The following is a 10640-nucleotide window of genomic DNA, read 5'->3' on the forward strand; positions in this document are numbered from 1 at the left end:
AGAAAGCAGCTTAAAAGCTGCTTCAGCATTCGTTTCGAATGTGCATGCAAATAATATTACAATTGGCTCTGAGCTATAGCGCTTCCCTTTAAATGTTTAAAAGGACCATCAATATTCTCCAATATACAAGCTGTAAAAAATTGAAAGTTTGATTTATCATATATAGAGTGAAAGGCCACAGAAAAAGAATTTGCAATCCCAAAAAAGTTTAAAGTTTAAATTTTAAATATCATTAATTTCTCAATTCACAATATGAAGCTCGTCTGATTAGTAAGTATATTTTATCCTATTTTTATTTATATTTTATTTTTAAATATATGTTTTATTTGCAATCCGTTAAAATATAAGCAATTGGCAAATTTTAGGCATTAGTTTTACATATTTACAATATATCATTCTATACTTGGCAAGTCCGGTACGGGAAAGGTTTTTTGATAAACACCGTCGGCTATTACTACAGTTATTTAGTAGGTTTTGTGCTAGAATATTGCAATGGTCATAATCTAAACAATAAAATTAATATTTGTGAGCTGACTAACTTACATATTCATAGCATTATCTCTATGCATAAATCTCCAATAGAGATCTGTCATTTGCCCATTTTAACTGTAACACTATATAATGAGATTGCAGTGACCTCAATAGGAAGCAGATATTATGTTGATAATATCAAGTTGATATTGATATATTTTGTGTATGTCTAAATCAAAATAGAATAGCAACAACCTATATAGAATCATCCAATTTTGTAGATGGATGACGTCCACAACTCAGATCTATAAGCAAATTTCAATAAAATTCAACATAAAATCAAAGAGATTTCTTAACATATTTATATCAACAGCCACATTCTCACTAATTTGTATTGTCTTTCTCTTAAGTGAGTCGGCTCATTTTGCATAAAAATTCATTCCTACTTCACATACATATTTATTTTCACTTCACTTCGGATCCCTAATAGAACTCCAATAACTTTCCCAGTATTATAACACTATTACTTTAAACATACAAATGTTCATACATATTTCACCTGCTTATTCCGAGTTCTGTGGAAAGCAGACACATTGCTTGCATTTCCACATGCCGCCGCCATTGGATGCCGTCAGGTTCCCATGATTTATTTAACACATACATATCCGTGTAACGTTAACACCCACACTCAAATACACTCACAGGCAAGTGGTGCTTGACTGTGATTATGCAATGAAAATGAAACGAGCTTTTGATATACGATCGATATGCATTTTAAATGTTGTGTTAAATGGCGTATTTAGCTCGGGCAGAGCTAAAAATTATGGGACAACTCCATTTGAAACGGCGCAGGAGGTCGGCGGCGGCAGCGATAAATATCCAAGTGTAAATGGATACGAGCACAGGGAGGCACCATAGAGGCAGCGGAGCACCAAAGCAATGAACTAATAAAGGACAGCCATGACAACAACAACGCAGACTCTTTATTAGCTGTTTTTGTTGTTGCTGTTGGTGCTGCCGTTGCTGTTCTTGTTGTTGTTGTTGTTGTGGCTGTTGGCCATGGCATTATGTCCGTAAACGCGCGCTGCAAATGCGTTGCCATAAATTTCCAGCTTTAGTCTCGCTGCGAACAGCAACAATGTCTATGAAGACGTCGACGGCGCCAGCTAATGAAGATCAACGATTGGCGGACGACGAAGACATCGCTGAGATTCCAGACAGAAAGAAGTGCAAGGCGCGTTTCACCTTTTCCGGCCTCGGCCGGCGGTTGGGTGGGCCGCATTTCTATGCGCGCCGCGCAAATAATTCATAAATTTCATTCAATTTTATTAAACGCAAGATATACGACCTGCTACTGTCGTCCGTCACAGGGCCTAAACGAACGGAACGCGCCGGAAATCCGCTCATTACGCAAGGCTTGTAATTAATCTGCAAAAGGCAAAAACAAGAACAACAGAAAAGAAATGGAAAGAGAAAATAACTGAAAAAAGCTTAAAGAAAAATGAAAACTTCTGACCCGCCTTTATGTCGGGGTCGCGCACCTGTTACGCATTGGATTTGGGATGCGCATCCGCTTGCAAAAGGGTTTCTCGATTTGTGTGTAAATATTTGCAAATGAGTTTGAAATTAAGCCGGTTGTTTTATTTATAACGTGGGCATGGGCAGCCGCCCAGCGCATCACAGCGCAGCCCCGCCCAGCTTATGGCTAAGACGGGGACTTAGGCTACAGGGTCGCACATTGGTTCAAAATTTAAAAAAAAGATGAGATATTGATTCGGACTACAAATATTTATTTAAGGCTTGCAGATTATAGCTTTCATATAGGCTCCTTATGGATGTTGCTTTAACAAGAGGTTTGAGGAATTTAATGGGATTGGAAACAATCCATAATTTTGTTGTTTCTTGACTTGAATTAAGATAAGAAATTTAAAATTTCTTTGAATGAAATGTGTTTTAATAATAAGATTTTTTTCCTAGCATTTCATCATATATACTTTAGTTTTGTCGCTTAAATTATAATTTATCAGAATCATAAAAAGGCAATAAATATCCCAGTTCAGCACTATCATTGGAACCACTGTGCTCTATCTATGTAGATGGAATAGACAAGGCAACTGCATGCCACAGATTGAATGGTCAGGCCGGGGCAAAAAAGAAATATATACATAAATTATTATAATTCTGTTAGTTTTTTATGGCCGGCGTGTTTCGCTCGTGTCAGCTCAGAGAACGGATCTTGGCTGCCATTCCTCATAGTCCCCGAGCTGGTGGCCGGCAGCATCAGCAGCATCAGCAGCAGCAGCAGCAGGAGGAGGAGGAGGACCAGCAGCAGCTGCGTCGTTGCCTATGCCAGTGTTCGCCTACTCCTTCATTTGCTTCACTCTAAGCTGGGCGGGCGACACTTGACTGACGCCTCGCTGGCGCCATCTAGCGGCTGTCGGCTGCGCGTGCATAACTTGCGTTTCATTATAATGAGATTATCCTTTTTGCTTGTAACTGTAACTGTGTGTTATTGTGTACGGATTTACGTGTGTGTGTGTGTCTGTGTGTGTTTGTGTCTGGCACATTTTCATTCTCAGCCAGGCTCTGAACTGCAACAGCTGTTTGTGTTTTCTTATTTAAATTATTTCTCCCTTTTGACGTGTTGTTATTTTTTTCCATTCCATTCTCGTCTTATGCTGTTTTGCCATTAGCTGCCGGAATTTAGGTTTGTCTTTATTTAACTTGAGCAAATAGCTTAACATAAAGAAGACAACATCAAAGTCAAAGTCGGCTCAAACTTTTTACTCTTCGATAATGCAAACATTTCGAGCCTGATTGGATTTAGCTGGGCTATACTTAAGTGCGATCGGGATAGAATCAATTTGTTTTATTTGATTTTAAATACGAACTTTTTGCATATGTTATACATCATTTACAGTAGACTCCGGTTATAACAAAAGTTGGTCAAGTCAATCAAAGAATAAATATGTATATCAATTTAAAAATAAACTAGATCCTGTACATGTACTGCACAAGTCTTTACTTTTTTTATGAACGGTATGCGAGTGAATATTTGAAAAAATATAGCTACTGTGGCTAATCGTAGCTACTAAATATACACATATACTTAAAGTAACATTGATGTTAGGATATTTATTTAGTTACATAAATTAACGAAGAGTTTGATCTAATTTTATTTTAGAAGTGAGACTAAAAATTGAGCTAAGAACAGAAGTTGGATAACGACGATAACATTTCTAGTTTCTAGATCTTTCGCTTTGCTATCATCTCAGTTAATCTTGCTATCTAAGCAGCGAAATAATTTGATATTACTCATTGTATTGTCGAATATAAGAAAATAAGATATTAATATTTCATTCAGAAATACCTCGAAAGGAAATATTTATTGGAATATTTAATCAGCGTCTCTTGACTTTCGAGTCTTGAATCAAACAACTTTGCAGTCGGATCACTACACCACAAATAGATCAATAAATTATCTCTATCGGCTATAGGGGCTTAGAAAATTGGAAAGTTTGTGATTTGGCTTAAGTTTGACTGCAATGTTCTAACTAGTTTCTGATTAGCATTTTTGTAGATTGTTTGGCCCTTTCTGGGTAACATGTGATCTGCAGCAGCGTTCATAATGTGAAAAATGTGTACAAATTATGCAAAAGTGTGTAAGACACGAAGATAAATATGTAATGACATGTTTATGTTTGTCTCGTTGGCTTGTTTGGTAAACTGTTTAGGGCCAACAGATCGAAAATTGATTGGGACAGGGCAAGGCCAAGCCAGGGCTTGGCAATCAATTAGAGCCGAACAGCAAGGGCCATAATGGTAACAGCTAACACACTCGAATCGTGTAATGGGGCTCATTACATCACTTTATACAAATAGTTCGGCCCAAGTCGAAGATCGTGTATCTTGACAACTTAAGGTGTGATCGCAATTCAAGGCAATAAACATGTAAGCTGCCCGCATGCAGATGAAAGCAAAAGATCGTTACAATTATCGCGTGGCTTGATCTGTAAAATTAATAAATACGCAAAATTTTATTCAGAAATCGAAATGAAATGCAAGCAGAAGGAGTTACGCATTTGAGCGCCGATTTGGCTGTGGATCGAAGTTGAGCACATCGAAGGTGAGAATCTTGTAGAACGACACCGACCAGCCAGGATCGTTAAGGCGCGACAGCACGCGTCCTATCATCATGTTCTGTGACGTTGGCGACGCTGGCTGCTGGGCATGGTGATTGCCGTCGTCGTTGCTGGAGGAGGTGTCTGTCGGGTTCCTGGAGGCCTCCTCCTTGCGCCGCCACTCGGCTGTGTAGTCACGACGAAAGCGTATAAAAATCTCAGCAAAAACAATTCGATGTGGCACCGAGACAACATCTGACGGCGTCTTCAGCTCGTTATCCATGCGCCGCAGAATATCGTTGATTTCCACCAGCTCGGTGGGCGAGTCGAAATCCTTCGTATTCCGCAGACCGACAAACAGCATATCGATAAACGCATACTTTCGCCCATAGTTCTGGCGCGTGGCCACCTTCATGGGTATGGCCCGACGCAGATGCTCGTGCTCGAAGCGCACCAGCTGCAGTCGCGAATCGTTGCGAGATAGTAGCATGTCTCGAGTGATCTGCTGGAAGCCCACGGGCGTTGTAAATTCACTAATCTTCTCAGCACTTTGCTGCCGTATGATGTCCGTCATCACAATGGCCGCCTGCTTGGAGCCCTCCACGAACTCGCTCTCATTGAAGCCATAGTCCCAGAGCCACTTCAGCTTCCACATGTTGAACTTGGTAATCAGATACTTCCATGGATTGTGCAAATACACCAGCTTCGGTATAATCTTGCGTCGCTGCTCGTTGACGGCATTTTGGCGTTTCCACCTGCTGCCGTGCACCTGGCGGCTGTTCAAAGCTGACTGCGTTGTCCGTAAGCTCCTGGGATTGGCCCGATGTGATAGGCAGCCGATGCAGTGGCTCAGGCTGAATGTTCGCTGTACACCATTGTTAAGAAGAAAATTAATTAGCATCTCGACTTCAGGTGTAAAGTGCTTTGCATTTTTCTGCAGTCTGTTTAACCAAAATTCGTTTTATATTTTAAACTAATTTTTATTTATTTTTTAATATGCCTGTAAACTAACGAATTTTGACAAACAATTCCAAATTTTTTCACTTTTTATTTATAAACAAGTAAGAACGTTGCAGTCGGGCGATACCGATTGCAGAAGACTCATTCACAGCCCAAACGCTGTCAACCAGAGTATATAGTGCAATTTTCAAGTCTAGTGCGCAACAAAAAACAGGGCATGATCCCATTTAAAATGGGAAAATCATCGATAGCTATTGCTATGATCATTGCATAATTGCATTCAAATTACATGCATATGTATATAATTTATACAATTTTGACTTTTAATAATATACATGTATTTATATCCATATATTGGATACCGGCTTCAAGCTAGCAGCAGATCAGCGCGATTTTACTATACATGTGCACACACTCATCGTCTATTCTATGCGTACAGACAGAAGCGCGCCTTTTCTCACATTCTTAGAATTTCGATTGATTTCTGGACTTTCTAGCCGTTACTGTAGTTTTGTCTGATGACGCTCTCTTATTAAGCTATTCTATTTTAGCAACCGATTGCTCGAGCAAAGCAGTGGCGCGGGTGCTAAGGGCGACGCAAGTAACGTTAGAGTAGGGAGGTTCGAACCTCTACTATGTTTTTTTTTTTTTTTTTCATACATTTTTCGTTTTTTATAAAATAGATATTTTATTGGGAAGGTGCGAGCTTGACTGAATGGCACTTAATACTTTTCATTTTCTTAGTCGAATAATTTTATAAGTTTAAATTTGTTTCTTCTTAAATAGCCCTCAAATACATATATGCAAATACATACATATGTATATATGTAAGTCTGCACGCATAGCATCAAGCATTCCAGCCTTATACACGCGCTCATTTGTATGTGTGTATGTATGCACACATAAATGCGTACTCTAGCATATTCTAAGAATCTCGTTGCGATTGATTTGTCTTTGCATTGTTTTTGAATTTCCAGCCACCACTCTGGCTTTTCTTTGCTATGTGGCGTCATAACAATAATGTGATTTCGTTTTAACTTCTATTGATCGAAACGACGCGGTGGTGCTGTAGGCTGAAGCGCCGGCGACCATTATTTTAGCTATTTTGACAAACATGCTGTTTGGGTTGGGTGCGAGTTCAAATCCCGCGGAAAACACTTTTTTGTAAATTGCAAATTTTTGTTATTTTAGCTTCTTTTAAATTTTTTTAAATTCATAAAAATGTTTCCTTTTGTATTATGAATATCTATTAAGCTTATTTATATGTACAAATGCATAAATAGATGGCTGACGCATATAAATGTCGCGATACGGGCACTGTAAATGCCGATTGCCACGCCCCTAGTGGCCGTCGACTCCTCAATTTTAGCCAGTTCTTAGAACGAGTAACCGGTTACCTAAATGCAAAATTTGAATTCTTACGCTCAAAAAATGTGAAAATTACAGGGTATTTTTCGATATGCCACGCCCCTAAAGAGGCTTAAAAATTATTTTTGGGGCATCGATAGAGGAGGCTACCAGTAACTTAACTATCCAAATTTGAATTTGCTTCTAGCTCTTAAATTGTAGGAGATATAAACTTTTGCGGTTTGCCACGCCCCCTATGGGCGGACATATATCTACCATAGCTCGTTGGACTTGGGTGATCAACCCGCGTATATATACCAAATTTCAGATCTCTAGCATCAATAGTGCCTAAAATATAGCAGAATTCGAAAAATCACTATATCTTCAGGTCCGATTTGCCACGCCCCTAAGGGACGTAGATATATAATTTTTTCACCCATCTTCATAGAATTAAAACATTAGCTTACGTGCAAAATTTCAGCATTCTAGGTTTATAACTTTAGGAGATACAGTTTTGTCCGATTTGCCACGCCCCTAATGGGCGGAGATATATCCGCCATAGCTTGTGATCTTGGGTGGTTGGCGCGGACCTTCATACCAAACTTCAGCTTTCTAGCTCTTCAACAAACATGATTTCTGGTATATCGGAAAATGCATTTTCCGATTTGCCACGCCCCTAGTGGGCGGATCGGGAAAATTTTAACACTTTATAAATCGGAGATATACACGAGTATGTGTTCCAAATTTCAAGTCTCTAGCTTCAATAGCGCCGAAATAGATTGCGTTCATACGGACAGACGGACAGACGGACAGACGGACAGACGGACGGACAGCAAGACGGACATTGCACAAAACCAATATACTCATTTCACTTTCGTGAATGAGTCTAAACATAATAGAGAGAGAGAGAGAGAGAGTGTGTGTGTGTGTGTGTGAAAGAGACAGAGAGAGAGATACAGAATAAAGATTCCCGCTGCTGGCAAGTGAATGTCTTATGTTAAGATCGTAAACAGTATTTGGGCGATACATAAATTATATTCGACTTGGGTCGACTGCGTGAGTGGCTGAGTATCTGAGTATGTGAGCGCTGCGTGGGCCAACAAGTGCTACGGGCTGACTCTTTTCCGGACTGCGATAACACACGCAAACGACATTAAAATGAGCATAGAAATGATAAGTGGAAGAAATGAAAAGCTTGAAATGCAATTGTTGCCCTTTGGAGATGTGTATTTAAATGGCGCGGCAAATTTAATTATGTGTAAGAAATTTAATGGAAAATTAAAGAGAAGCTGCTGAAAGCTTGAGCGAAGCGAAGCGACACACACAAAGAGAAATGTTCGTAGGTTCGTTTAGGCTTGTGAGTCGAGCGAGACCCAAGAGGCAGAAGAATATTATATATTGCCAACTTAAGATATATAAAAAAAAAAATAAAACTCTAATATATATGTATATATCATTTTATATATGGGCATTAATATAAACAACTTTATATTTATAATAAATAACATCTTTATGATTCTCTTTAATCTAAGTCCTAGCTAATGTTTACTATATAATATGAATCTTTAAAGGCTTTAATTGAAGTCAAAATGTACTTAACAGTATGCTGAGTGTAAATCTCATATACATTGAAACTTAAATTAATATAAACTCTTTGCGGTATTTCATGGAAATTTAGGTATCTTCCATGAAAAATCTCAAAGAGTTTATTATTAACCTTAAGTCGAAGTCGACGTCTAAGCACACCCAAGAGCAAACTGAACAATTTGCTTAGAATTTAAATTAACTTTTAAAGATTTTGATGTCAAGTTCAGACTGTAATAAAGGGACATCAATTTGTGCATTATTAAGCCAAGACTAACTCAAAGTCAAAGTGCTCCCCAGAGCAAGCTTAAAAGCTTCAATTACTTTTGAGTAGGGCATCACTCAAGCTGACCAGCTCTTTCTAAACAGTCTAATATGATGTACAAGCCTTACTCTTTCTCTACTAACATTTCATTGCTGGTCTAGGGCTTTGTATTATGGAAATCTATATTACATACATTGTTTTCTAATATTTTTTTTCCAAGCAACAAGTTGAGCTAACATTAGTTTATCAGTTCCCAGCTTCGCTGACTGGCTGGGTTGACACAAACTGCGTGGTCGTCATCAACGACGTCACATGACGGGGCAAGAAAGAGAAAAAGTTTTCGGAGCGCTGCAGCGCTGCGATAAGCATCTTTTATGAACCGCCGTGTGGCAACGAAACACAATGGCAACAACTAACAGATACTTATTTGAGCGTTATACACAGTTGCGAGAGATTCAAATTGAAATTCGAATGAAAATAAGTAATTCATTTCGCTGCGGTTGGCAGGCCAGCATCGGGCATCGAGCAGCGGGCATCGTTTATCTTGTTGCTCATTAAATCATTCAACTGTCAATCAATTCCCTCCTCCCTCTCACTCGATGCATTCGTCTCGCATTCGTTGTGCCACTCATGAGCTGCATCTATGATTTGAGTCGAGTAGAGTTAAGTGTGGAGTGTAGAGTGGAGTGGAGTGGATTGAAGTTGCGTCGGGTCCGGGGCCTCTGGCCACAGTCAGTCGTCAATCGTCTTCGGCACATAGCCAAAGGAAATATCTATCTATTTTTCAAATCGCCGTCTAGCGGTCGCTGTCCAACATAATTACTCGCATCTACTGTTCTGTTCAAAACTGCACGCATTTCATTCTTTTCAGCAGCGACAACAATGTATATAGCCGTAAATTGATTCCTATCCAGCTCTTTCTAGTTTGTCTGCCAGTTGTAGCATGCATGTCTAACATGATCTCATGTATAAATTATTATAAATGAGCAGAGCTGACTCAAACTTTCTTCTATGGAATCTAAGCAAGTGCAAATTCCGATAAATATTCCATTGTAATTATTGCTATACGATATAGAGCAGACAATGCGAACGACTCGAAGTATTTATGAATATGTATTTGGATATCTTCTACTCTGGTTCTGCATAACTCCGAAACGGACGAGACAGCTTCAGTTTGATTGTCGCACTTTGTTTTTCAGTTTGTTTTTTTTTTTTTTTTTTTCTTCGCTCTGATCGAGTTTTAAGTTTCAAATATGGAAGTTGACATGTATGCCGGCATTCAATGGACCTCCCTCTCAGGTCGCGCTTAGCATAAGTATCTGTGGATTTCCATATCTAAAGCTGAGTATGAGCATGAGTATCTCGTGGCTCGTAGCTCGTATCTCGAATATTGTATCTCGTGACATGGGCATGCCAAAATGCTCTCGTACCTGTCAGGCGATTCAGGTTAAATCAATCAAACGAGAGTTGGAAAAACGAAACCTGTCAACACGGTTCATTGTTTGCATGCGCCGCGTTTAATGAAAGAACCCGCCCCGAAACAAAACAAAAACCAAACAAAACCGTACGAATCGTAAGCGAGCCCAGCTAGATGAGGGTCTGCTATGGGGAGGCGGCACTATAGATAGATTTATGCGCGTATCTCACAGATACACACACGTACACACACACATACACACACATATACATATAAGACTCGTTGCATTTGCCATTCGTGCAGTTATTTGCATTTTTAGTTATTTCCATCTGGTGAACTATTGTCTGGTTCATACGGGTGGTCATTTAGCATATTTTGATATTGAGATTTATTGACAAGATAGGAACGTGTGCGACGTGCCTTTGCTGTGCTTGTTGTTGTGGCTGTTGTTGCTGTTGCTGTTGCAGCTTTGTCG

At 39.3% G+C, this 10640-nt stretch overlaps 1 protein-coding gene across 1 annotated transcript; it reads right to left on the reverse strand.

Moving 5' to 3' along the window:
• Positions 1-4476: 4476 nt before the first annotated feature.
• On the reverse strand, positions 4477-5646 carry LOC108615087 (uncharacterized). The gene has a single exon (XM_018009326.2). The coding sequence runs from the start codon at positions 5491-5493 to the stop codon at positions 4546-4548; it is 948 nt and encodes a 315-aa protein (XP_017864815.1). The 5' UTR covers positions 5494-5646; the 3' UTR covers positions 4477-4545.
• Between the last annotated feature and the right edge of the window lie 4994 nt (positions 5647-10640).

The sequence above is a fragment of the Drosophila arizonae genome, chromosome 5 (genome assembly GCF_054131065.1).
Source record: "Drosophila arizonae isolate 15081-1271.41 chromosome 5, UAZ_ARI_1.0, whole genome shotgun sequence".
NCBI classification, from domain to species: Eukaryota; Metazoa; Arthropoda; class Insecta; order Diptera; family Drosophilidae; genus Drosophila; species Drosophila arizonae.